This window comes from Anarhichas minor, unplaced genomic scaffold, assembly GCF_050575085.1.
Source record: "Anarhichas minor isolate MPS153535 unplaced genomic scaffold, ASM5057508v1 ptg000067l, whole genome shotgun sequence".
NCBI classification, from domain to species: Eukaryota; Metazoa; Chordata; class Actinopteri; order Perciformes; family Anarhichadidae; genus Anarhichas; species Anarhichas minor.
This window is the reverse complement of record NW_027466513.1, coordinates 4,600,861-4,628,499: the sequence shown is the minus strand read 5'-3', so window position 1 is coordinate 4,628,499 and position 27,639 is coordinate 4,600,861. Positions and strand designations below refer to the sequence as shown.

General features: G+C 41.0%; 3 protein-coding genes across 3 annotated transcripts; 2 read left to right on the top strand and 1 right to left on the bottom strand.

Annotated features, from left to right (window-relative positions):
• Positions 1-668: 668 nt before the first annotated feature.
• LOC142934108 (protein NLRC3-like) lies at positions 669-8,957 on the bottom strand. Its single transcript, XM_076078512.1, is given in 9 exon segments — positions 669-1,249; positions 1,584-1,630; positions 2,741-2,914; positions 3,915-4,088; positions 4,174-4,406; positions 4,408-5,993; positions 6,259-6,472; positions 7,810-7,888; positions 8,848-8,957. Coding segments are annotated over 9 exon segments (3,156 nt in total). The 5' UTR covers positions 8,916-8,957.
• Positions 8,958-10,745: 1,788 nt separating this feature from the next.
• LOC142934109 (V-type proton ATPase subunit d 1) lies at positions 10,746-18,607 on the top strand. The gene is made up of 8 exons (XM_076078513.1): positions 10,746-10,943; positions 12,601-12,772; positions 14,232-14,410; positions 14,702-14,781; positions 15,061-15,138; positions 15,751-15,927; positions 16,031-16,108; positions 17,428-18,607. The coding sequence occupies exons 1-8, from the start codon at positions 10,817-10,819 to the stop codon at positions 17,587-17,589; spliced, it is 1,053 nt and encodes a 350-aa protein (XP_075934628.1). The 5' UTR covers positions 10,746-10,816; the 3' UTR covers positions 17,590-18,607.
• A 2,623-nt stretch (positions 18,608-21,230) lies between these two features.
• Positions 21,231-26,186, top strand: foxr1 (forkhead box R1). The gene is made up of 7 exons (XM_076078517.1): positions 21,231-21,508; positions 21,686-21,769; positions 22,626-22,752; positions 24,264-24,336; positions 25,362-25,489; positions 25,593-25,825; positions 26,158-26,186. The coding sequence occupies exons 1-7, from the start codon at positions 21,388-21,390 to the stop codon at positions 26,184-26,186; spliced, it is 795 nt and encodes a 264-aa protein (XP_075934632.1). The 5' UTR covers positions 21,231-21,387.
• Positions 26,187-27,639: the final 1,453 nt, after the last annotated feature.

Genomic DNA, 27,639 nt, shown 5'->3' with positions numbered 1-27,639 from the left:
TTTTTGCAATTTGCTGCGTCTTTTGTTGTTGTTGTTGTTGTTGTTGTTAGGTAATTACCACAATGACATTTTAAAGGAGCTGTTAGTAAGATTTAGTGGAATCTGAATACTCCTCTGCTCACTCCTGCCTTTCAAAGCACGTTGGAGAACTAAAGTGACCTTACGGTAACGTAAAAGCGTGAAAGCTTTTCTCTTGATTCAGTGTTTGGTTTGTCCGTTCTGGGCTACTGTAGAAACGTAGCGGCAACGGACCTGCTCCTTATGTAGCTCATAATATATATAGTACAACGATTCTTAGGTTCAGGTGATTATACTCGAATGAAAACATAGTTATTTCCAATTGCTGTGAATCATTGGTTACAGTAACCACGGCGGGTAAAGTCATTTAGCTCCGGGTATCATCGCCACAATGATAAAAATAAAAACCCGGTTAATTTTTTTCCGTTAGAGGTGTTGTTAGGGGCTCTCTTGCAAAAATACAAGGAGCAGAGAGCGGAAAAACGTGAGGCGCTCAGCTACGCAGAAGTAATACGCAAAACGCTTCACTCTCATTGAGAACAATCACAAAAAGTTTTAGGCTGCTAAAACGCACTCCTGTCTGATCAGGGCTTTAGTCTGTCTTAAGGCCCCCCAGTTTGGGAACCACTGTTCTTCACAGGAAGACACATTTAGTCTTCAATCTGTGACAGATAAACTGAGGATGGTGACAATCTCGAGTCAGTGCCGAGGTCCATTCGTCCAAACCCAAACGCAGGGTAGAGGGCTCCAGTGAAAGTGCAGCGGAAGGTGTGGAGGTGGATCTGTTTGATCGAAGAGACAACGGAGGGGAGACAGTAGAAGGACACGGTGCCGGCAGGCCAGTCCAGATACACTGCTACTCTGTTGGAGTCAGACGGCGGGCCAGTAGCTATGTCTTCTGGTTTGTTATCGTGCCAGGCCGTGTAACCCTGAGCCGAGCAGAACAGACTCCAGGACTGATCGTTCCATCCGATACAGCAGTCATCACCGTCTCCTCTCCTGTTGATTCCTCTGTATGTCACTCCGATATGAACCCTTCCTCTCCACTGGACCTCCCAGTAACAACGCCCAGTCAGACCTTCTCTACACAGCAGCTGTCTCCAGCTGTCAAATCTCTCCGGATGATCGGGATACGGCTGCTTCTCTTTCACCACCATCACTCCTCTGTTGTCGTCGGAGAGTGAGAGGTTTCGGTCTGCTGTGGTTGGGTCCAGTGAAAGCTCACAGAAATCTGATGGAGGACATAAGACACAAAAACACAGCGTTAAGTTGACTGCCCTTTGAAATCACCAACGCAGCTTCCATGTTGATTGAAAATGACGTTGGTTAGATGTACATTATATGTCATTCGCTTCTAATTAGTATGGGTAGAAATATAACGTCTTTATTACCTTTGGACGAAACCAGTCTTCATGCTAAGCTAATTCTTCTTGTTGTAGCTTTATAATTACCGTACACACATTAGAGGTCAATTTAAACCTCATCTTATTCTCTGCAAGAAAGTGATCTTTATCACATGAGGTTTTAGTCAACCAGATCAGTGACGCTAGAAAGGTTTAACTTACACCTAAGAGGTGGTGGGTTCAGCCGACACTTTCCACAATGATCAATCCTGTGGGAAAAGGTAGAGACTTGTGAATGGCAGAGAAAGACGAATCAAAACAGACACTAAGTTTGCTTTCACACCTGTAGTTGGGTTCATTTGGTTTGGACCAAGGGAAAAAACATGAAGTTGACAGGTAACTCGTGGATCGGACAGTTATGGCAATTTTCATCTTGCGTCATCAGGACCCACAACGGGAAATCAAATTCTGGTGACTGGCGGAAGTTTATGCAGCACTTTAATGCTTCTGATTTGTATATTTATGTTCTTTGGTGTCACAAATAGCTCACAAAAAATAGATATAAGCATTATCAATATCCTTAGAGTGAAAATCAACTGCATGTTATAAATGAATAGTGACTAACAGGTAGAACTGTACAAAAGCCCCTTTACATGCTCCAAGATGACTGGTGCGAACGCATAGTGCGAATAATTTATTTGTTGTTAAGCTTTTGTGACGGCCCCTGTCTCTAATCACTGCAAGTATGCTTTTGTCCCTCTGTCCCTAGAGAGCAGATTACCTGATGCAGAGCACCTGGTCCGGGAACAGGGAGGGCATAAAAACCCTGCTCTAGCGTTGCTCGGGGCAGGTTTACTCTCCGGCGTACGTGGAGTGATCCCAGCCAGTTGCTGCCGGTTATTTTGGTTTTGGTTTCCTTTGGTTTCGCTGACAACACCCACACTTCATTCCACACGCATTCACGTTGACACTACTGATGTTATTGATTGACACACTTCATAAACTTAACTATTTCTTTATTTAGTCAAATAAACATTTTACGTTAACATCATTTGTTGTGTCTCTGCCGTATTTGTCATGGCCTAGGAGCCGGGTTATGACACTTTTGAAATCGTGCTAAAATCACATATCTGCTATCATAAAGTCTTGTTGTTGGTTTGTTGGTTTTCTCACCACAAACTCAGCAGATTCAGCTAAGAAGCGGATCGAGATCCACCTTTTTAGGCGGCCTCGGTTCGGCTACTTGTGCCGCATCTTGGTTTAATTGACAGTCCAAATGAACCGTACTTACCAAGCAGTTTAGGTGTGAAAGCACTCTAACACATGCACATATATACAACAACCATAATGTATTTGCACAAGTATATAATCTATGCTACTTGAGAGTTTCCAGTTTCCAGCGGGGGTCAACCAGTCCAGCACGCAGCAGCGTCAATCCTGAGTCTCCAGGATGGTTGAAGCTCAGGTCCAGCTCTCTCAGATGGGAGGTGTTGGACATGAGAGCTGAAGCCAGAAAAGTGCAGCCTATCTCTGTGACCTGACACTCCGAAAGCCTGTAAACACATCAAAAGCTTCATAATAGATTCACACCTTCATTAATTATTAATTCCGACCCTGCAACAATCTGCTTGGAAATTTCATGCTTCCTCTTACCCTCATTTTAACAAAATGTATGACTTTCTGTCAAACTGTGCTCAGCTCAACTGACCCTTGATTAGGCCCCGCCACTCCACCGAGCAGTTAGAGCTACGTTACCGTGGAGCCCACACTGTCACTAACTGCAACCCCAGAATAAATATCACATTTTTGTAAAACCAGAAAAGGCAATTTCAGAGAGAAGCAAGACAGAAGGGTCTAAAATATGGTTTTGATTGATATTTCCAGGATGTCAAAATGATTCCGCAGTGAAAACAGGTAAAAAAGATAAAGATAGAAGCTAAAGCTACAGATGAGTGTAAAAGTGAACCAGCACATCACCTGGAGATCCAGACAGAAGACAATGAAATTAAGAAACCATACTATTCCTGTAAAGCCGGGTATGTCTTTATTCACATAAAAATCAAAAGCAGCGTGTGTAAACGTTCAGTATACCTTCAGTAGCTAGTGTAGCATAGAAGCGCTAATGCTAGTTAATGATGTGTTAATGTACTCTGCTAACGTTAGCTCCACAGGCTTTTACGTAGAAACGTAACGTTTCATAAACGTGTATATCTCCTTCTAACCTCTGCAGGTAACAATTATCACTACTACACAACGTTTAACTATGACGAGCTCCAAATCCACTAAACCAGCCTGAACATGAAGAACATCTTAAACCATTGATGAGAGTCTGTGGAGCAGAGACGGATAGTTGCTGGACGATGCTACGCTATGGTCGGCCAGTCTGCATTTGAGGACGGGACTCAGCAAAGGGTCAGCTGGTCAGAAACTTTTTGTAATATTTTTGGATTTAGCACCATGAGCCTCCCCAAGAGATCAGTAATCTTCAAAAATAACGTGAATCTGAATGGTTATTAATCCATTCAAATGATAAACTATTTAACAAAGACTGACCTGAGAATCTCCAGTCTACAGTGCGGACTCCTGAGTCCAGCTGACAGCATCTTTACACCTAAATCCTGCAGGTCATTGTTACTCAGGTCCAGCTCTCTCAGACTAGATTTCTTGGTGATGAAAACTGTGGCCAGAGCTTCACAGCTTTCCCGTGAGAGGTTACAGCCTCTCAGCCTGAAGAAGAAAAAGTAGTTTGAACTCTGCCACAGAAATGAGCATTTTCAACACATTTTATGCTTTCATGTATATGAACACCTACCGAGCTGTTTTGGATGCTTTGACCACTGGCAGAAGCCTCAGAAAACCTTCCTCTGAAGCTGAGAATTTCCTCAGATCAAACACGTCTAGATCCTTTTGTGATGACAGTAAGATGAAGACGAGCGCTGACCACTGAGAGGGAGAGAGTTTGTTTCCAAGGAGACGTCCTGATCTCAGGTACTGTTGGATCTCATCCACTAAAGAATGGTCATCCAGCTCATTCATCCAGCTCATTCAGACAGTGGAACAGGTTGATGCTCTTCTCTGGAGACGGATTGGCCTTGATCTTCTTTTTGATATACTGCACTAAGATCTCTTTGACTTCTTGTTTACTTCCTGTGGTTTTCAGCAGGCCTCGTAGGAGAGTCTGATTGGTCTCCTGTGAAAGGCCCAGGAGGAAGCGGACAAACAAGTCCAAGTGTCCATTTGGACTCTCGAAAGCCTTGTCCACTGCAATCTGGTAGAGGTGTTTGAATTTGATATCGAGTTGTAATGGCACAAGCTGTACTGAGGAGAACCGGCTTCTTCTTCTCAGGAGATCGATGCCGGTGTTGATGAACGTCACGAAGACATAAAGTGCAGCCAGAAACTCCTGAACGCTCAGATGGACAAAGCAGAATACCTTGTCCTGGCTCAGCCCATGCTCCTCTTTGAAGATCTCTGAGAATAGTCCAGAGTGGATGCAGGCAGCTTCCATGTCAACGCCACACTCTTTCAGGTCGGCTTCATAAAAGATGAGGTTTCCTTTCTCTAGCTGCTCAAAAGCCAGTTTTCCCAGAGTGAGAATGGTCTTCTTGGTCTCTGTGTTCCAGACTGGATCTGTCGACACACTGCTGTGATACTTTGCATTCCCTTGTTTGGTCTGAACCACCAGGAAGTGGATGTACATCTCAGTCAGGGTCTTGGGCAGCTCCGCTCTCTCTCTGATTCTCAACACATGGTCCAGGACTGTAGCAGTGATCCAGCAGAAGACCGGGATGTGGCACATGATGTGGAGGCTTCGTGACTCCTCGATGTGGGAGATGATTCTGCCGCCGTGCTCATTGTCTCTGAATCTCTTTCTGAAGTACTCCTCCTTCTGTGGGTCACTGAACCCTCTCACCTCTGTCACCATATCAATGCATTCAGGAGGGATCTGATTGGCTGCTGCAGGTCTTGTGGTTATCCAGAGGCGAGCAGAGGGAAGCAGTTTACCTCTAATGAGGTTTGTCAGCAGCACTGCGACTGAAGTTGACTCTGTAACGTCAGTTAGGATCTTGTTGCTGTGGAAGTCCAGAGGAGGTCGACACTCGTCCAGACCGTCAAAGATGAACAGAACCTGGAACTTTTCAAATCTGCAGATTCCTGCTTCTTTGGTTTCAGTAAAGAGTTGATGAAGAAGTTCCACCAAACTGTATTCTTTTGCTTTCAGCAGGTTTAGCTCTCGGAAAGAGAATGGAAAGATGAACTGTATACTGTTGTTGTCTTTGTCTTCAGCCCAGTCCAGGATGTACTTCTGCGTTAGGACTGTTTTCCCAATGCCGGCCACTCCCTTTGTCACCAGAGTTCTGACTGGTTCATCTCTTCCGGGTAAAGGTTTAAATATATCCCCACATCCGATTGTTCTTTCTGAACCTGCCGTTTTTCGGGATGCTGCTTCTATCTGTCTGACCTCATGTTGATCGTTGACCTCTCCACTCCCTCCCTCTGTGATGTAGAGTTTGGTGTAGATCTGATTTAGAAGTGTTGGGTTTCCTGCTTTGGCAATTCCTTCAAACAAACACTGAAACTTGTTCTTCAGTTTAGACTTTAGTTTACGTTGGCAAATCGCAGCATGAGTTTCTGAGGAAGTAACAGGAAAGATGGTCAATGGATGTTGCAGTACATATGTAAAATTACACCTTTTGACGAATGCATACATTTCTCAACACACAAATTACCTTAATCTGCAATAATTATGCATAGTGAAAACTACTCACCAACCTCACATTTTGAACAAATTATTCAGACATTAGGCTAATGTTGGTTCAGATCTGGAGTTCAATAGATCTAATAGAAAAAGTACATATTTCCAGAAGCGGTATGTAATTCTATAAAAGCATCTTACTGCTCTGCAGAGAGTCAGCCAGCTGCTTCTGCTTCATGTTCCTCAGGAAGTTCAGTGCGAGTTTCAGAACTGCATGTCTGTTGCTGTTTCTTTGCTCGTCATCTTCACCACCCATAACGTCATCATCTTCTTTCAGCCCCTCTTCTGGACCCAGAACTTTCTTGAACTTCTTGAGCTCGTCCTTGACAAAAGTCACAATGTTTTCTTCAAGAAGCTGAAAGAGTAAAAAGTACCATTTAAAATGTTCTCACAATGATGGAAATAAACATCATATCCACCTGGCTCTGCTGATAGCCGACTCATCTAAAAACTATAACATGAAGACCATCAATATAGCATTAAAGCATGTTGGAATTAACAAGCTAGCCTGCTAGCTAGCTAAAGCGGATAGCTCTCTAGTTAGCCTGCTGTAATGCTACACTGATCACAGAAAATAAGCTTAGAAGTGCTAATGCTAGTTATTGATGTGCTACCATACTATGTTAGCTCCACAGGTTTTTACGTAGAAACGTAACGTTTTATAAACGTGTATCTCCTCCCAACCTCTCCAGGTAACGAGTATCACTATTACACAACGTTTAACCACGAAGAGCTCCAAATCCACCAAACCAGCCTGAACATGAAGAACATCTGAAACCATTGATGAGAGTTAATGGAGCAGAGACGGATAGTTGTCAGAGCTGGACGATGCTACGCTATGATTGGCCAGTATTTGTTTTAGGGGCGGGATTTAGCAAAGGGTCAATTAATGCAAATCTAAATTCAGCCCTGGATTTCTTTGGTACCATGCAGAACTTTCACAGTGTCCTTCATTTCATTGTTTTGGTTTTACAACACAAATGAACTGCTTTAGTTCACTTTCACTGCTATTATAGCTTTGTCTTCTGGCTGTAGGAGGCAGCTGTATAAGATAGGTTGAGACCAAAAACAGAGCTAAAAGAGAGTGATGATTGAACTTACATTCACCAGGTGGAAATAAACTCAACTCAAAAATGAAAGATCATGATGCTCCGTAAAAAAGCAAATGTTTGCGAACAAGTTCACCATCATCACCTTCTCAAAGCTTGTTCCTCAGGCCCAAGTGAGCAAAAAATATTATTAAATAAATATAAATGTTTTTATTATTGCAACTGCTGCACTGACTGCAGCCCAAATACCTACTGTTGTTTATCAGCTGATAGAGAATGAATACAGCTGCCACATCATGTGACACCTGCTTTTCACAACCGCTATGAACCGTATCACATTAGCACATAATCAACTTGCAGCTCAGCCAATTTGTGACCAGTATCTGATTGTCACGATGTGATTTAACAGGTTGGATTGCATGGTGCTTTCCAGGCAGAGGATGCCTTTGAGTGACAGTGCTAAAGAAAGACGAACAAAAGAAGTTCAGTCTTCTTTAGTTGATCTTGAAAATGTTGAAAGTGTGTATTTAAATCCGACAGAAACACAGAAATGTTCATATAAAATCAGAGCGTACAATTTCCGAACACAAAGGTTCAATGTTTGAAAAGTAAAAGTAAAAAGTGCTTTTGTGCTTTTCCATACCATGAAAACAGAGACCAGGTTTTGATGGTGCTTCAGGTCAGGCCGTTCACTGAGAACCTCTGACCTCTTCCGGTGAGGTCTGCAGACCCAGAAAACATGAGGTCATTTCACACACATACACACGCACATGCACACACATACACACACACACACACACACACACACACACACACACACACACACACACACAGATGTGTTGTATTCTGCTGTGTATTTGTGGATGTCTTGAGTGAAAAACATTTGATTTCAATTTTTTAAAGTCTGCAATCTTCAGTCCACCTGACAAATCCATCCATTATCTCCCCCCACTCAACCTTTGCAAAAGACGATTAACCCGTACTTTGAATTGTTGGAGGAAATGAACGTTCGTTTTTTCTGAAGAATGTTGACCGACAGCAGGTACCTTCCAGTAACTGACGACTAAAATAATACGGCTTTGTTGAAGTCACCTCAGGTAGGAATGCAGATGTTGTGTTCGAAATCGTACTTCATGTTACATCCTCGTACTGTATGTACTGCACACTGCCTACTTAACAATTAGGTATGTTGTTACCAGCAGGATGAAGTGCTTATTATAAGTTATTAAAACATTTGAACTAATAGATGGATCACCATGAAGCTTCCCCAGTAGATTTGTTTGTATTAAAGCTGTCTGAAAATGTATGTTATAATGTACAAATGAGGATTTATCTCATCAAATTTGTGCTAATTTGCTAATTTCCAGAACAGAAAAGTGAACATTGGATAAAGTCAGGTTTGAATTTAATACAGTCAAATTTAGGACTACAGGTGAATGTGGTAAAATTAACTGAATGTGTATTATGGATGTTTTCTTTCCACTAGTCTGAAAGAAGACGAGTTATGGAAACAAAATAGACCAAAATTTACAAAAAGCTTCACTGTGCAGAATGATAAATGAGCACAGTTTAACACTAAGAGGCTGTTCACATGAATCTGCAGAAGCAGAAAGTTTCTCTGTGCTCACTTTAAATCAGCTATAATACAGGTCAACTGCGATAACAAACTTTAAATTCTTACCTTGGCTCAACAATCGGCCCTCCATTCTTGAATTCTGGAGGTTCACTAATAGACCGGCCACTCTTCATGGACAAACAGCTGGGTCCATATGACTCTGGTCTCTCCTGCTTCACTGGGCTTCAACACAACATAGAGAGTACAAGTTACATTTTACAGCCCTGAGAAGACAAACAGTCATAAACAGAGAGAAAAGTGCATCTCACCTCCTGTCTCTAGTCCGGCTGTCATGTTGCTCAGAGGCAGAGACGCCGTGCTCTTTCTCCTCAGACACATTCATGTTTTAGGGTAAACCTTTACAAACACAAGCCCGGTGAGAACTCCAACCACACTGTAACAAATGTCTGCAAATCACTACAGTAAGAGATCGTTAATTCTAAACAGGTTAAATTCAGTTTCTATGACAGTGAAACACCGTAAATGTGTATCAGCCCAAACAATAATTTCTGCATTTATTTCTTGGAAAAAAATACATTTAGTCATTGTTAATTGTACTAAACATTGTACTGATTACAGAAATACACTGTAATATGAACAACAATCAATACCATCATTTTTGCATTTATAATTTAAGAAAAATACATTTGGTTACTGTTAAATATACGGACCATTGTGCTGGCAACGGAAATATAACTTATTATACATTTAAGAGCCAGCCCTGTATTTTTTTCATTCAAAATTTGTAAAAAACAACAAAAACTGTTTGTCACTGTCAAAAAACAGTTCTCAACTGTGAAATCTACGGTTGCAAAGAAACCACCATACCGTGATGCTTTATACATTGTTAATTTTTCACATTGAAGTACTGGCAACCACAGCTGCCAGTATTTTACCTTTTTACAGTGCAGTATGTCACAATAATTACATTTAATTTGTGGGTAAAGATTCTTACCTGCTTCACTCACATCCATATCATATTTTTCAAAACACTGAAGAAAAGTAAACAAATAGAAAACACTCTTCATTCTCTCCGTCTGTTCCTGAGAGTGTGTGTCTGATTTACTGTCACAGCCTCCTTACTTCATTCATAACATTCTCTAACCAGTCCAACCTGTTTGCAGGCTAAATGTGTCGCTGACGTAGATGATGGTAATCAAATGGTTATTAACTGTTACTTACCAAACCCCAACCTTTGACTTTGTCTCAAAGGCTCTGAAAACATATACGCAATGGAGTCCTTCAAGAAGACGCAATTTCAAAAGTTACAACAGATTTGGTCATTTATCTTTTTTTAATTCTTACTGGAATGAAGATGGGGCTTCGTTGAAAAAAGGTGATGCAACGTTTCTGTAAATCTAGTTAAACCACACCCACACAATCCTCAGGTAACTAAAGGTGTTTCTTTTCCCCAAAACTTTAACTTTGATTGTTGCTTATAAAGTTACAGTTATCTGTATAAAGTTTTAGCCCTGACTCAACCTTAACCAAGTCGTAGCCTTAAATTGGCTAAACAATGAACTTTGTAGACGCAGAACACATTGTCTATATTAGTCATTGATAGAAATGGGGAAGAAAACATACTAGACATCTTTTAGTTTAATAAAAAACAATTCAACAGCAAAATCTGCACATTAAAACCTTCATGAAGGAAGGATTTATTGCAGGACTGTTGTATTAGACTACATTAAATCAAGCTAGGTGTACCTACAGTAATAAACATGTTTATATATATGTTATATAAACATGTTATATGTTATATATATATATATATATATATATATATATATATATATATATATATATATACACGTGTGTGTCCTAGTAATAAGAAACAGAAGTGGCTAAAAAGCTAATAACTGTGCTCAAACGCCCAGACACGTACATACACGTGCACGCGCGCGCACACGAGCAAATGACAGGTCAGATGGTGGTCACGTGGTTCAGTCAGCTGATACTAACAGTCAGCTGATGCTAACGCTAAACAGCCGGACGGACGGTTCTAGTAGCAGAGACGGATCTGAGGTCAGCCAGGATGCCTTTCTCCGAGCTATACTTCAACGTTGATAACGGCTACCTGGAGGGGCTGGTCAGAGGGTTCAAAGCGGGAATATTGTCCCAGGCGGATTATTTAAACCTCGTTCAGTGTGAGACTCTGGAAGGTGAGTTAAAAACAGATGTTAGCTAACGGCTAACAGCTAGCCTGCTCAGGGCTAATTCAAGCTAACCGTTAGCTGTCAGTCTGAGAGCTAGTTAGCTGCTTATAATCACACATTAATCAACATTCTACTTGGTATTATTGTCACTAAGTGCTAGTCATTAAGCTTCACATCGACAGTAAGTGACTAAATGTTAAATAGTACACGAGATCTGTTTTTTAAAGCTTGATATCCTCTAAATCCCAGCTAGCTAGGTAGCTAACGTAATGCTAACATAAGCTAAATGCATTCGTGGGCTTTTTTCAGAGGAAGTGAAATCAACGTAGGAAGAGATTTTCACAATTACGTTAAATACTGCAGTTTGTTACCAAATAGTATGTAACATTAGCTTCAGCTAGCTGTATAGCACTGACACCCAGCGCAGTTTATTATGGTCATTAATATATATATATATATATATATATATTAGTTTATTTGTATTGACTGTCTCACTGAGCTTTCTGTTATTGTTATTACTGTCTTGTTTTTGCTGCTTCGTTGTTAAAGCACTTTTAAAAAACATGAAATGTCAACTGTAATACTGTGGTAAAGTGGTGTACAGTAGTGATAATGAATAAACTGTACTACAGACTGGATAAAGTAGATCTGTGAACAGCAGTGTGTGCCGGTGTAAACAGGAAGTAGAGGAAGTATAAAGGTAAAGTGGACCAGAGTGGTGCCAGTAAAGAGCCATGTGATGAGCTCAAGAGTTCAGCAGTCATATGTTCTGCAGGTATTTATAGTATTGTTACGGTTATCGTGCAGATTCATACAAACATTATGCTGTACCACAAAACAATAATGTTCACTGTGACAGTTTGTGCATTTCATGCACTGACAAGTCTACACATTGCATCTCATATCGTGGTGAATTTAAAAGCATTGGCTGCCTGGAGGTTAGAGGAAAACAACTCAAACTCATGAGGAAAGCTGACGAGGTCTCTGATCTTTGTCTTATTTTAACAGCTGCTCGCATAGACAACAAAGTCATCAATACTCATAATTTGTTATCGATGTTGAAATGAACGACTTGTAGTTGAGGCTGATGATGTTGGACGCTGCAAAACCGATATAAACAATCAAGAAGCGTTTTCAGCGGTCTCTGTTTCTGCTTGGACTAAAACATAACCCTGGAGTTTTGAATAGAGCTGCTGAAGCCGTTTTAGTTTGAACTGTCTCTGTTATAGCGCCTCTAAAACGCTGGCTCGGCCCCAGTGTGGTTTCTAGACGGTAAACGGTAGCAAAGAAGTTAGCGTTTTAAAATGAGAATGAAGTAGACTTGGAGCTAGCGCGTGTCTGTCATGTCCTCACCAGGCTAACCGTGGTGTTAGCAGTGAAATGGACTGCTGTGCATAGAAGTGGACGTCAAAAATCCGGTGGAAAGAGATTAAAATCATCCTTCAAAAGATTGCAATGCTTTGGAGAATGTCAGCAGCAATATAAAGTGTGCATCATTTGTATGAAATCAGCTGTCGATATAGTGGCATGGTTCTGCTGAGTCATGTTGTGAGACACCAGAGTTTGTTGATGATTAGGAACGTTCCAGGATTCACTGCTCGTCTTGCAGCTTGGTTTTAGGTTCCTCCCGCACTGTTCTGATCGGCGTGCGTCTCTCATGCAGATCTGAAGCTCCACCTGCAGAGCACAGACTATGGCAGCTTCCTGGCCAACGAGGCGTCTCCTCTCACCGTGTCCGTCATCGACGACAAGCTGAAGGAGAAGATGGTGGTGGAGTTTCGCCACATGAGGAACCAGTCGTACGAGCCGCTGGCCAGCTTCATGGACTTCATCACGTAAGCAAAAAGCCGTCGTGTTAAAACAACTTATTGAACTATAACATTACAAGTTAACATTCTCTTACGTAGCTAAGTTGCAGTAAATAGATTTTAAAATATTCGGTTGGGTTGTAAGCTGCTTGTCAGTGATGTTTGCATGTGTAGGTGTTATCATCTTTAAGACCGCACCATTACATCATAAAACTAATGTCTTACACTTTAAATACATTTCCCTAAAATTCATCCTGAGAGTTTTCCACACAACAACCTTTGACTGTCTTTGAATAAAGCGTCAATAAAGTGCAAATCATTACTGACTATTATGTTATTTTATAAAACACATTCATTTCCCAGTTGGTTTTCATAAGAATGATTATTCAGTCACTGTTCTCATCTTTGTGTTGTCTTGTGGTACTACACCTGCTGCTTTAGAAACTCAATGGTGCATTCAAGTGTGCTCTGACATCTGTGTACTGATGCTGTAAAGCAATCCGTTGATGAGTTCTGACGTTGGGGGGGGGAAATAAAGCAAACAAACACCATTCAAATGCTGTTGTCCTTGAATGCACCAGCAGGGACAAAGTGGTCCCTGTCTCTAAATCCGTTACAATGACGCTGAAATAAAGGTGACTAAATGTTCTTAGTAGGTTAAAACCTCACATTGTAATATAAATGTCAGCTAACTGTTCAGGGTACAGATTTGATAGAAGGGTTGAGGGTTGTTATAATTCATTTAAGGTTAAAATAAGGACTCAAGACAACGTTACTTTAAGTATTCCTTATTGTGAATTAAGTTATGATAAACTCGGGGCCCTTCACTGACTGAACTATGAATAAATGGGCTGTATTAAAATCATTTTAGCACATTTAGTCATATTTTTCACACACTAAGGTTTTAGGGTTCGTACATCTTTCATATTTGAAGGCTTTAGATGTCTTGGTGGGTTGTCTGTTTTATTTCTGTACTAAAATGGACTGGCTGTAAATGCCAAATGTTTATTTAAGCTTAAACAGTTGGTAGTAAAGTACACTATATTGTATGAGCTATTTATAACCCTATCTGATCATTTTAAATATTGAATTTAATGGACATTATAAACAGAGTTTATAGCTGTTGCTGATTTCTAACTTGTGTCCATGTAAAGTGTAAATCAGATATACAGCCTTCTGTATCATAAAACAACAATACACTACAAATGTTGAAATACAATAAAAATACACAACAAACATACCACAATACAGAAATACATATACACCAATACTCCTTGGTTTACAGTACAACTTGTGGACGAATGGGTTCAGCTCTGCTTTGCTTTCATCCAGCACCAAACCTCTGTGTGAAGGACTTTATATCTGTATTTCTGTTGGTAAAGTTCCAGACTTGACAGCCGTTTATGGAGAATCTGCTACCAGATAAATACCACCGAGATGAACGTGGCTTCTCTTTTTTTTTTCTCCTCCCACGTTGTGTGTTCAGGTACAGCTATATGATCGATAACGTCATCCTGCTGATCACCGGCACCCTCCACCAGCGGGCCATCTCCGAGCTGGTGCCCAAGTGTCATCCACTGGGCAGCTTCGAGCAGATGGAGGCGGTCAACATCGCCCAGACCCCCGCCGAGCTCTACAACGCCATCCTGGTGGACACGCCCCTGGGTGTGTACTCTGTCGTTAGCAAAAAGCATATGGTTATGATAATACGGTTATGAATAATGTGACGGTTAGCGCTTGCTGAGTCAGCGTTAGCTGTGCTGAGTTTGGAAATAACAGATTTTTTGAAGTGGGTTTGTATCGTATGTGTACTCCGGTGTGTTGCCAGGTAGAATTGCTGTTTATGTGAATGGAGTCTGGTGTGTGTGAACACTGAAATATTGATATCTGGTAATATCTCCTGCAGAACAGCAGCTGGCGCCAAAGCTTTAAGTTTTGACTTTCTTTTCTTCTCAGCTGCGTTCTTCCAGGACTGCATATCTGAACAGGACTTGGACGAGATGAACATTGAAATAATTCGTAACACACTTTACAAGGTAAAGCATTTTATAGTTATGATCATATTAATGATTAATGGGCAAGAGAAGAAACAGGATACATTTAATGAAGAGAAACTAAGACGATAGGCAGAAGATTAAGATTATAAGACATCTATACATAATACAAGATTCATTCATTGACAGTTATATAAATTGTGAGACAACATACATTGAAATACATTTTATGTTCTACTTTGATAATACATTTTAAAGAGCTGCAGTGAATTTGTGTATTTATTGTTTGACTAAATGAACATTTGAACCGTCTCCTCTCAGGCTTACCTGGAGGGTTTCTACAAGTTCTGCTCCAACCTCGGAGGAACCACGGCTGACACCATGTGTCCTATTCTGGAGGTGAGTCTCTGTTTAAAACACAATGCAGGTAAACGCACTCAGCTGGTGGACGATTCACAATCTGTGAAATTCATAGAAGCTACGGAGCAGATCTGTAGGTACACCCCTCAAAGCTCTAAACGGGAACCCCAAGCAGTTTCCCGTCACATGTTCCTCTCCGTGGTCTTGATCTTCACTGTAACATAAAGTCCTGCTCCTCTACAGAACCATCATGACTAGAAGTAGAGAGAACGAGAACATGTCTTCAGTGCAGAATAACACAGTTATGATGACATCAATCATAGAAACAAACAACAAACTCTTCTCTCCTCTCCTCTCCTCTCCTCTCTGCTCTGTGTTCACTTCCTGTAGTTCAGTCAAAGTTTCTCTGGTTTGTTGTCACATGACTGTTGGTCTCAGATGAATCAATCATGACTTCATAGTTTCACTGAGGCGCTCACAACTTAATGTTTTTTACAGAATTTCTTTTAACTGGGCATAAATCCGTCAGAACTCTTACGGTGGGTTAAACAGTAAATAATTAACATCGTATGAACACGCTCAGTGTTCCTGTCTGCGGGTGGAAGTCGGTCTCTTGTACTTCCTCCGCTCACCTTGCCGTCTCCGCTGCAGTTCGAGGCCGACAGGAGAGCCTTCATCATCACCATCAACTCGTTTGGCACCGAGCTGTCCAAGGAGGACCGAGCCAAGCTCTTCCCCCACTGCGGCAAGCTTTACCCAGAAGGCCTTGCTCAGCTGGCCCGGGCGGATGACTACGATCAGGTCAAGATCGTCGCTGATTTCTATCCAGTAAGTTCTCAGATGTTTATGTGGAGTTTTTAAAGTCTGTCTCGGTACTGATCACCATCACCATCACTGTCAATGTGTCTGAACCTTGTCTCGTGTTCTTCAGGAGTACAAGCTGCTGTTTGAAGGAGCCGGCAGCAACCCGGGCGACAAAACACTGGAGGACCGTTTCTTTGAGCACGAGGTGACACACACTCTTACACCTGATGAACACGGCTGCTTCATAGCTTCAGTTTCCTCTGGAAACGTTTCCAAAAGCATCACTTAGTGTGTTGTGTGATCAAGTTTAATTCCACGTTAGCAGCTGTTTGTGTTAACGGACTGTCCTTGAATATGCAACGTTTGTGTTGCTTTGTAACCTTCTCTGTCCTCGCCCACTGTAGCTGTGCGTATCAACACACATCCTAGCCACAAAAAGACTTAGGATGTCCTCATACATAGTACGTCAAACGCAGCATGCCTGAAGTACCAGGATGTTCTCTCTATCTATCGATCTATAGATCTATAGATCTATCTAGATATATATATATATATATATATATATATATATATATATATATATATATATATATATATATATATATATATATATATATATATATATATATATATATATATATATATATATATAGATATATATAGATATATATAGATATATATAGATATATATATATATATATATATATATATATAGATATATAGATATATATATATATATATATATATATATATATATATATCTCTATATATATATATAGAGATATATATATATATAGAGATATATATATATATATATATATCTCTATATATATATATCTCTATATATATATATCTCTATATATATATATATATATATATATATCTCTATATATATATCTATATATATATATATCTATATATATATATCTATATATATATATAGATATATATATATATATATATATAGATATATATATATATATATATATATATATATATCTATATATATATATAGATATATATATATATAGATATATCTGCTGTGCAAAGGATTGTGGGTCAGAATAGCCAGAAAAGTGTGCTGTAAAATGGGACCGGATGCAGTAGAACATCCTGGTACTTCAGGCTTAAAATGTCGATATAACTGATCTCACAGCAGTGTTTGTTTCTCCTCGTGATGAGGAGAATGAACGGAGGGTTAAACTTTGCTCTCTTTCCTTTGCTCTCTACACAAAGCTAGAGACATGAAGGAGACAAAGTCAGAGTTCAATTCATCATTGAAAGATAGATTTAAGGAGCTCCAGGGAAGGCATTCATATATCCGATGCACACTGTTGTTTCTCTTGTAATGATCACAGTCTCACTTCAGGTTTCAACAGTATTTAACTTGTTTGTTTGTGATATTGTTGCTTTGTATTTAGAGAGTCCATAATCTGCAATAAGTTAATGTAGTCTGACGTTAGGAGTGCAGCTTTGTCGTGTTTGCACACTCATCCTCCTCCTCCCTCCTCTTCCTCCTCACAGGTGAAGCTGAACAAGCTGGCCTTCCTCAACCAGTTCCACTTCAGCGTCTTCTACGCCTACGTCAAGCTGAAGGAGCAGGAGTGCAGGAACATCGTGTGGATCGCCGAGTGCATCGCCCAGCGGCACCGCGCCAAGATCGACAACTACATCCCCATCTTTTGAGCCTCCTCTTCCTCCTCCTCTTCTTCCTCCCGACATTTCATTCATGTCTTGAGCTGTGTCTCCAGTCTCGCCTCGATGTTAAACATTGTGACGGTTTCATGCTAAATCATCAGCATTCTTCACTCGCAGGTGTAAATTAGGGTTTTTTGTTAGCCCCCGAATTTCCTGCTGCGACGTGAGTTCCATTCAGGCTCGTTATTGTTTACAAAGCAAAACATATAATCAACTTAAATACGGAGTTTTTAAGCTGGAAAAAGAGTCGAGATGAGTTCAGTCCAACACAGAGGTGGTTGCTGCTTGTTTTAATCAGAAGGCGACTCATTTGACTTCCAAACGCTCACCTGTGATTGTCTAAACTCTGACGCTCGCCGTGTTTACTCGACACGTTGGCTGACAAAACACAAGAAGAAGAATTTGCAATTTACTCCCAGCGCAGCAAACAAACTACCATCTTTCTGCAACACGTAAAGCTGCAGCGTGCTCTTATGTTTTTTTTTGGACCAAAATCAGTAAAAAGAAACGCCCCAAATCAGAAACTTAACACGACCGCATGACAACATTCCGCTGCTCATCTTCAGTCTCCACCAGCTTCTGTATAACCTGTATTTATTTCTGTTTTAGTGCTCCTTTTTGTCAGCATGTCTGGTCATTACTGTGGTCCCCAAAATAAATAGACAAAAAACTAGCGAGTGAAGTGAGCCCCCACCTGATTTGCTGTCTTAACTAGATCGTTGTTGGATATTAATAAAAGCAGCAGCTCCCCGTCCCTGAGTTTGTGTAAATGAACGTGCTGGAATGAGTATACGACCGACTTAATGTTTAAACTATACAAAGATATATAGATATTTAAAGATATGACTCTATGATTTTGTTTTACTCATGCTGTAAAAAAAAAAAAGAAGAATTGATCTGTTTCTGTTTTGATCTGTTTCTTACTTGTGGAATGTGTTCTGTAAATGTGATGAAAAAAATAAATAAGACTAAACTGCACTAATGCAGGTCTGGAAGAATTTAAAAAGTTTGATGTGTTTGTGACCGATGAAAGTCAAAGATGCTTCAGGAGGAAAGAGTTCAACGTGGATTCTTCTGACCGGCCAAGTGGGTCAGATGTCTACTTTCACTTTCCTCTAAACAAATAGTTTTATTTATTAGTGTCAGTTATCAAATAACAACAAATACTGAAGTCAATACTCATGTTTTATCCGCCTTGCTACATACACCACACGAGTAAGACGTCAGAGTGAGGTTTATTAATTGATTGTTGATAGGAAAGAGTGAGCGGAACACTTATATCGGGTAAAACATATTGCAAAAAGTACAAACAAATATGACGACATGTCTCTGATGGTGTTTCAGAAACTGTGTGTTGTGAATGTTAAATGAGGCTGTGTTCAGTGGGGCTCTTAGCTAATGCTAATGTCAGAATGCTAACAGCGACAATGCTGATGTTTAGCAGGTTTATTGTTCACCATCTTAGTTTAGCATGTTAGCATACTAAAAGTTTCCATTTGCACTAAACATAAAATAAAGGTGAGGTCATTAGTTTTGGACAAATTTAAATTTTGACCCCGATGGCCCTAAATTAAATATAATTCATCCTGAGGCAAAAAGGTTTTTAATTATTTTTTTCTTGTTTCTGTACCAGAACCAAACCAGATATAACGAGTTATTCTGAGACGCATGTTAGCTGAATTATTACTATATTTATTTATTATTTATCTTCTCATCTAACTCAAGAAAGTGAACAAGTGTTGATGTATTTCCCAAATCTTAAACTATCCCTTTAACAAATATGTTTTATTTATTTCCTCCCTCACAACCTTTTTTTTTGTTTCTTCAATATTCTGAAACCGGCGTCCATGTTTTCATCTTTTGACGGAGCGTTTCTGTTTTAACCTGCACAGCTTTTCCAGCCTTTACGGTACTCGTTTCGCGGTCCCGGAAAAACGCCGATCAATTGCATGCATTGTAATTCCCTCACGTGATGCGGCTCAACCAATCACATTTGTGTATTCCGAACAGTTTTTATTCACCTGAGAGAAAGACAAGGAAGAGTAGGAGAATTACGTGAGTTAGAAGTTATTTCACACATGTCGTTTAACTAAGTATGAACCGACTCTTATATGTTAATTCTTCACACGGGCAGTTTAAAACCAGTATATGTCTCATATGTTCAGAGACCGTGACGGTTATTAAAAGCGGGAATATGAAGCACGCTTGTGTAGAGGTCCAGCGGTGTAAATCAAACAGCAGCGCATGTATATTACTTTAGCAAGCCAGTTAAAAATCAGAATATCTCAGCTTGCGCAGGCTAAATTGCAGCCTGTGAGCAGAAAACCATGCTTTGAGCGCGAGGGTTCCTCCCTTAGTGAGGGACTGCTATTCTGCTCGCGAGTCTTTCACCTGCTCCTTGCTAGTAGTTTTTTTTAAATTTTGACAGTAAATGGGCGGTTATAATCTTCGTCTTTGGATTGGCCAGATATCACTCTGACACAGACGCTAGGGGCGGTATAGAGGTGGTTATACTCCACTACATCTCAGAGGTAAATATTGTACTTTTACTGTACTATATCTCAGAGGTAAATATAGTACATTTTACTATACTACATCTCAGTAGGCTGCACGATTATGGCCAAAATCGTAATCGCGATTATTTTGATCAATATTGAGATCACGATTATTTATCACGATTATTCATTAATTTTAGGGACAACATCTTTTTATTGCACTTTCACGTTTAAATGAACAAGAGCACTGCTTCCACTTCCATTGTTGTGCTACATTCCAGCTAATGTACACGCCTCTGCATCAAAATACAACGTATATGGTACTGATCACCTGAAGCAAAATATAAATAAAATGTTTACCCAAAATAAAGGGCTAACTAAAAATAAATATGTCTGTTGCTCACAGTATTTATTGGACATGTCTTTGGCCAAATGAAATGCGATTGCATCCGTTATTTCAGCGTGTCTTTGGGAGGTGGATGGATACGCTGTCCCGCTGTGCAGGGTCGCTGTTATGGGTTTCTGGGTTAACGTTGGACATGGACGGAGATTCAGTGAGGTAACGTTAGTTTTGGCCTTAATGCATTCATCGTACTGTGGTTTGTGGTGATTTTTCAGGTGGTTGAACAAGTTAGTTGTATTGCTATGCGGCGCAGACACAACTCTAACGCACTCTGTCATATGATTTGTTCTTGGTTAACATCACTTGGCCTAAATCCAAAAAACTTCCAGACAATGGATGATGATCCTTTGAGGGGCTAGCTCCTCCCCTTCTGCTCCTGACATTAGATTTACCTTTCACACGACACCCGTGACCGTCTGCTCTGTTGTCTGTCTCTATTCTTCTACTCGACTGCAGACAGAACTTTCTTTGAGGCTGCCGCTGCAGGGTGCGCGCATGACACCTCCCAACTCGTTCGCCCCCTGGTGGTCGGCTGACTGTTCGTTGAGGAAGCGCTTGATTTGATATGTAGCAGAGCACGTATTTTAAACGTCAATATCGCTGACGATCATGCTCATTTAATCGTGGCAGCCAAAATCGTGATCGCGATTAAAAGCTTGTTAATAGCGTTTTTAAATAAAAGAGGAAACATTGTTCACAGCAGGTGAATTAATTTAATCAATCGGGTGCAATTTTGCTCCAGTTGGTTCAAATTCAGAGTAATTGTCACATTAAGTGTTTTAAACTCAGTCGGATTTATTTGATTCAAACACAGCTGCAGGATGACACTCTTTAGGTGTGATTGAGTTCAATCAGGCTGCTTTTCAGTCAACCGGAGAGAATCCAACGATGACCTTCCATCTGAAAACCAAAGGCCTACTGTCCCACCTGCACGGCACTGTGGGCCTGACGGACTGGGACATGGACAAGGAGCTGAAACTGGCCACTTCCACCGACCAGTTCTACCACGGTGACTGGTTGCTCTTTGTTCTGGCTTCACTGGAGGTCAAAAGATGATTGTTATTCACTCCCATTAAAACCACTGTGGATGTAGTTGATGTTAAAGTTAAAACACAGATTACCGATGGAATCAACTGATTTAAAAGTGAACAATGTTGTGTGTGTTTCAATCTATCACTGATGACAGATGACGAACAATACTTGGTCCAGAGGCCTTCTGACGGAGCCTCAAGAGGAAAAGAGGAAACCACTTTTTATGATGAAACCTCAGGTGAGCTGATCCAGGATTTACCTTGTTTTCATGCTGCAGGAATTGCGTGTTTTTGTAGTCCAACAGGAAGTTATCGTCACTGGTTCCCTCCACAAACAGCCAATAGGATTCTACCAGTGGATTTTGTGATTATTACAGAAAATATTCTCTGACAAACAAACGTTTATGGTTCTTACACGTTTTGTTCATCAAGATAATCTTAACTAATGAACTCTACTTTTATGTTAGCGTAGTGTAGCATAAAAAGCAAACCTTAAATGACTTCTGTTGTGATCTGGCGCTATATAGAAAATAAAATTAAACAAAATTAACTCGACCTTCAAGGGGGGGCAGGGGGGGGCGGGGTGCTCCCAATATAATGGTAGGGGAAACACTGTAGTCTATAAAGGAACTCCACCACGGTCACATGACTTCATGTCGCCACCACTAAGCTAAAGGACTAGTGTTCTAGTGAGGACGTTTAGTCGTCTCATTTACTAGTTAGCTTACTTTACTTAATAGTTTGACATTTTGGGAAATCACACAAAATCAAACTGTCGATTTCTTTGTTTGTTGACAATTTTATACAAATGTCTAACAAGATAAAATGCTGAAGTGATGACATTTTGGACAGACATGGATATAAACTGCAACTGTACTGGTTGGTGGAGACATACAACCATGACGTAGTAGTTCTAGTTGGGTCGATCAAATTTTTCATTTTGACGAATCGAGGTGCACTTTTTTTTTGCTTTTTCCTGAGCTTTTAACCCAAATGTCACGGCACTTTCCCCGTCTTTTATTGCCAAACAAATTACATGGATCTACTTGTTGCAGCACCTTGAATGTCTGCTTTGGATACACTCCCGTCCTTCAGACACCTTTGTGACGCCAAGCCTGTGGCTGCTGGTGGATCCCAACATCGTCTGCCCGATCCCGTCCAGAAAAAACACACCAGATCAGCAGGAAGTCAGCAAACCTGATGAGGAAATCCAGACGGCTCAGCTGAACCCTGCAGAGACCCAGAGACCCTCCACTGACTACATGGTACAGTCTTTTCTGCAAACATCAGCATCACTCTGCTCTACTGACGACATGGTACAGTTTTCTGACGACATGGTACAGTTTTCTGACGACATGGTACAGTTTTCTGACGACATGGTACAGTCTTCTGACGACATGGTACAGTTTTCTGACGACATGGTACAGTTTTCTGACGACATGGTACAGTTTTCTGACGACATGGTACAGTCTTCTCTGGAGACATCAGAATCACTCTGCTCCACTGACTACATGGTATAGTCTTCTCTGCAGACATCAGGGCCACGTTCACAGTATTGCAACCTGTCTTGAAGGTCCCCTTAATGTTAGACCTCTTGTAGCGTTATAGAGCTATTTTATATTTTTTAAAAAAAATGTTTTTATGGACATTTTAATTGCATTGTTTTAGCATTTAGTTGCATTGTCAACCAAGAAAGTTCTGCTTTTCTACCGCTCTACTTGGGGACTTTAACAACGCTTTCTATGCCGTTTTAAAAGCAGTTTTTTTTACTGTTCTGTTTTTATAAAGCCAGTAAGCTCAAATGTTCTGAAACCAATCGGTCAAGAGTTAAGCCAGACCAAAGCAATGGAAGTGTCTGCAAGTGTTAAGATGTGATCTGTGATGTTCAGAGAATTAAAAGAGTATTTTGCCTGATAATTTAATCCCCTTGCTTGCCTTCATTGTCTTTTTAAAACGACCTCTTTTAAATCATCGTAGTGTAGATATAGCTATTGGGCTCTGTCAGTGCAAGAGGTGGACACTTGGGCTTTGTAATTGTCTTCATTCACTGAAAAAAAGCATGTTTGAAAATCGACGCATTTATTGTCCCTTTCGGCTTTCCGTAATTTTTCTATGGATGGGTCTCCGTTTGGTTTATGTGGAAGACTATTCCACTGATCTATTTGTGTAAGAAGATGCCTCGATCTTCTGAGCACACCAGTCCCTTCTCCTCTAGTTTATCCCGGATGACTTTATCAATGTCTTGTTTATTTAGACATATTCTGCACGTCTAGCAGAAGTCCCGAGTTAATTCCTCTCCCACTCGTGTTAACCTGTCGTTTACTTGTGTTTTGGTTCTCTCCCTGCAACTGGGTCGGTCACTGCAATCAAATCGCGCTCGGGGTTCACTTCGAGACCTTCGGTCCGAGACCTCTTGCGGGCGATCTCAGCGATGCTTTTTGGGCTCATTGGTTGAGGTGAAGTAGGTCACCTGCCTGACATCCAATCACAAAGCAAGCCTTCCCATAGTAATGCATTATGTTGTTTCTTCTTCAGATGTAAGCTCCTAATACAGAGCACATATAATGATACCGGGTCTAATACTAGTTCAAAAAGTTTAGCTGGATTTAATCTCCATTTTCAAAATGTAAAGTAACAACATGCTTTTACAAACTCCAGGATTATACCACTAATATTAACCCAGGATGCATTGCACTCACAGTTTGTGTTTTGTGTGTTATGAATGTCTTTGACTGGGATCAAGAATGAAGATGTCTGTCGTCGACCAGCGAAGAACAGACGAAAGGGAAGAACCCCGAATTTCCGGGTGAGAACTTCGGTGTGGTGTCGGGAACTCTATTTGGTGTCGGGAACCTGTTTTTGAAAGGCTATAAAAACCTATTTTCCAAATTATATCACAAAGTTATCTTCCTGTTTATCTGTTCTCTTCTTCCTGGTTTGATGTTTTCAACTCTGTCAATGAAATCTGATGAAGAAGTTCATCTTTTTGAGAGTTACACTTAAAACTAAACTTTAACTTTAAAGTTACTGTGAGGAACCTTTACCTAGTCCTGAACCAGTCTCAGTGTAGTCCTGATCCTCTATCAGACCTCCATCAGTAGAGAGACCATCAGAGAGAAGATGGTCTGTTTCTATAGAGTTATTCTTGATGCTCGTCATCGGAGCCACCGGGTCGGATTCTGGTGAAACCAGATGAAATCATGCAGGTTCACCAGAAACTCCTTCAGCTCAGACTCCAGCAGAGACCGGTCCACCGTGGACAGACCCAGATCCTCCAGCAGAGACTGGTCCACCGTGGACAGACCCAGATCCTCCAGCAGAGACCGGTCCACCGTGGACAGACCCAGATCCTCCAGCAGAGACCGGTCCACTGTGGACAGACTCAGATCCTCCAGCAGAGACCGGTCCACCGTGGACAGACCCAGATCCTCCAGCAGAGACCGGTCCACTGTGGACAGACCCAGATCCTCCAGCAGAGACCGGTCCACCGTGGACAGACCCAGATCCTCAAGCAGAGACCGGTCCACCGTGGACGGACCCAGATCCTCTAACAGAGACCGGTCCACCGTGGACGGACCCAGATCCTCTAGCAGACCGGTCCACCGGACGACAAAATCAACACTAAATGACAGTTCTTTGTAGTAACTTTAACTTTGATTGTTGCTTATTTAGTCCATGTTATAAATAAGATCTAAAGGATATTTAAAGATCCTTAAATATCCTTTGAAGTGAATATTTTTTTCTGTTAATTTAAGCTAAAGTGTGCAGTTTGCATGCTTTCTCAGGGTGCTCTGTGAAATGGGTTTTTAATTCATTTCTGTCTGCTTCCAGGACAGTAAGACCCTGAAGCCGGGATGCTGGCCTCGTCCACCTGTGAACTACTGCATCCTCATCGCCTTGGCGCTCAAGAGCAGCCACACTGGGAGCCTCAAAGTCCAGCAGATTTACAACTTCACCAGGTCAGAGTGTTGACAGTCTGGTCAAACACACAGTCAACAGGTTTCTGTGAAGATTAAAGCTCCAATCTCTGGGTAATAATCGGGAATATATCCAATCCCCCAGAGAGCACTTCCCCTTCTTCCAGACGGCTCCAGATGGCTGGAAGAACACCATCCGACACAACCTGTGCTTCAACAGCAGCTTCCGCAAGACCTGCAACCAGCTGTGCAGAGACGGCAAGAGGAAGTCGTGTTTCTGGCACCTGACGCTGGACGGCCACCGCCGGCTGAAGGACGAGATCGGCACGCTGACGGGGGAATCCTTCACGCAGCTGGAGAGGAGCATGTCCCGCCCAGGTGAACACGAGTACATTTATTCTTAAATGAACCAGACGAACCACAACAACCTGCACCGTCAGCATACACGTAATGTGTCAATAAGAGCTCTCAGCCTGATTTGAGGGAGTTAATTTAGTAATTCTTCATGAGTTCAAGTAAACAAAAGACTACAGATGCGTTGATTCCTGCTGCGTTTGTAAATATGAAACATTTTCACCAGCAACACGCTTAAAATACGTAAACCTCAGTAACTGTTTTAATCTGAAGGTTTTAGTTACAGTGCTCTGTATTCAGTGAGTTGCTTCATGTGAAGATATTTCTTACTAAATACTGTTTTCTTCTTGTTTCAGATGAAATTCAGAGTTTATTCGCTCTGTGATTGCAGGTGTAAAAAGGCATCAAAGAGTTCAAATCAATGCGTAATAAAACTTTATGCGCCCAAAGTTTGTTCTCCGTTATTGATGAATATTATTTATTCATTTATATTTTGTTTAAAACCAAGGTTATAAAAATAAACACTTAAAACATGTCAAGAACTACGTCCTAAGTTTGAGGAGGCAAACAATAGATATAAAGTTCATCGTAATGAATTAACTGATGTCAACCTTTTTATCTGCTATTGTCCGTTCCTACCGCAGCTACTGGCATCAAAACAGGAAGGAAGTAGTTAAGTAGTTAAGCCCGCCTCTTACCTGATTTGATTGGCTGCCTTGGTCAAGTGTGACATTTGACATTATCTGATGCTGAAAAGTTGAGGATATTTCGTCTAAACGCGTCTAAAACGCACATCGTACCAAAGAACAATGGATTCTAATGACGCGTCTTGAAACTACAGAACTATGGCCACACGGTTTACAATACCCCCCCCACACACACACACACATTCATTTTTGTGCTTTAATTTGTTGTCATTTGCCGGCTGACGTATTCGTCGATATCAATGCATCTGCAATGAGCTCATATTGGCTGAGATCTATCCGGCCTCACCTGGTGATTGTGAAGACGCACGATTAAAACATAAATAAATAAAAAGTTTCAACGTGATGACGATCCAGAGTAAAACTCCGTCTTCTTGTGCTTTTAACCACTCCGGTGGATGTTATGTTATCGTCTCATTTAGTGTTTTGTGTTCATAAAAACATATTCAGTGTTTTTATTTCATTTTATTTACAGTGCTTGAACTGTTTTAACTATCGTTAAGACTTCCCGACGTCTTGGTTGAGGATATCCTGATTGTTGAGGACGTCCTCACATTAAAGACGTCATGTGACTCCAAACACCGTGACGCAGCAGTTTAGTTGTCTTTCTTTTTTCTCCAGCGTCTCTGCGTCTCTTGCACTAACCATATCCATATATTTGCAGGTCTGTCGGTAAATCTCTGCTTCATTTGCCAACAGTCAAATGGTTTGTGGAGAAAGTTGTTTTAAGTGTGTCTGCTAGTCAAATAGTCAAATGACTGCTCTGATACGTGGAACTCAGAGCGGTGAGATGTTCAGCTGCAGCACCGGCTCATTCTCACTGAGCACGAGGAGACGAGCATCGGGACCGGTAACAACACGGCGACACAAAGTTTACTGTCGTTTAAGCTCTTCCTGAATCATGTTTTTGTGAAAAATGAGCACAAATACTCACAAATCTGCTTCAGTGTTTAATCTGCCTGAGGTTTTATACTCTTTGTTCAACAGATTTGTGACGATGACGATGAAGAGCTGCTTCCTCCTCCTCTGCGGTGCTGTGTGTGGACTGGGATCAGTGGTGGTTAAAGAATACTTTCACAAACACGGTCACTACAACTGGCACAACGCTCAGAGCTTCTGCAGGAGGTGGGCTTC

Coding starts and splice junctions, on each gene's coding strand:
- LOC142934109 (XM_076078513.1), top strand. CDS start 10,817: ATGCCTTTCTCCGAGCTATACTTCAACGTTGATAACGGCTACCTGGAG. Junction 10,944..12,600: donor TCAGTGTGAGACTCTGGAAG/GTGAGTTAAAAA, acceptor TCTCTCATGCAG/ATCTGAAGCTCCACCTGCAG. Junction 12,773..14,231: donor AGCTTCATGGACTTCATCAC/GTAAGCAAAAAG, acceptor TTGTGTGTTCAG/GTACAGCTATATGATCGATA.
- foxr1 (XM_076078517.1), top strand. CDS start 21,388: ATGACCTTCCATCTGAAAACCAAAGGCCTACTGTCCCACCTGCACGGC. Junction 21,770..22,625: donor TTTTTATGATGAAACCTCAG/GTGAGCTGATCC, acceptor CCCGTCCTTCAG/ACACCTTTGTGACGCCAAGC. Junction 24,337..25,361: donor GAAGAACCCCGAATTTCCGG/GTGAGAACTTCG, acceptor GTCTGCTTCCAG/GACAGTAAGACCCTGAAGCC.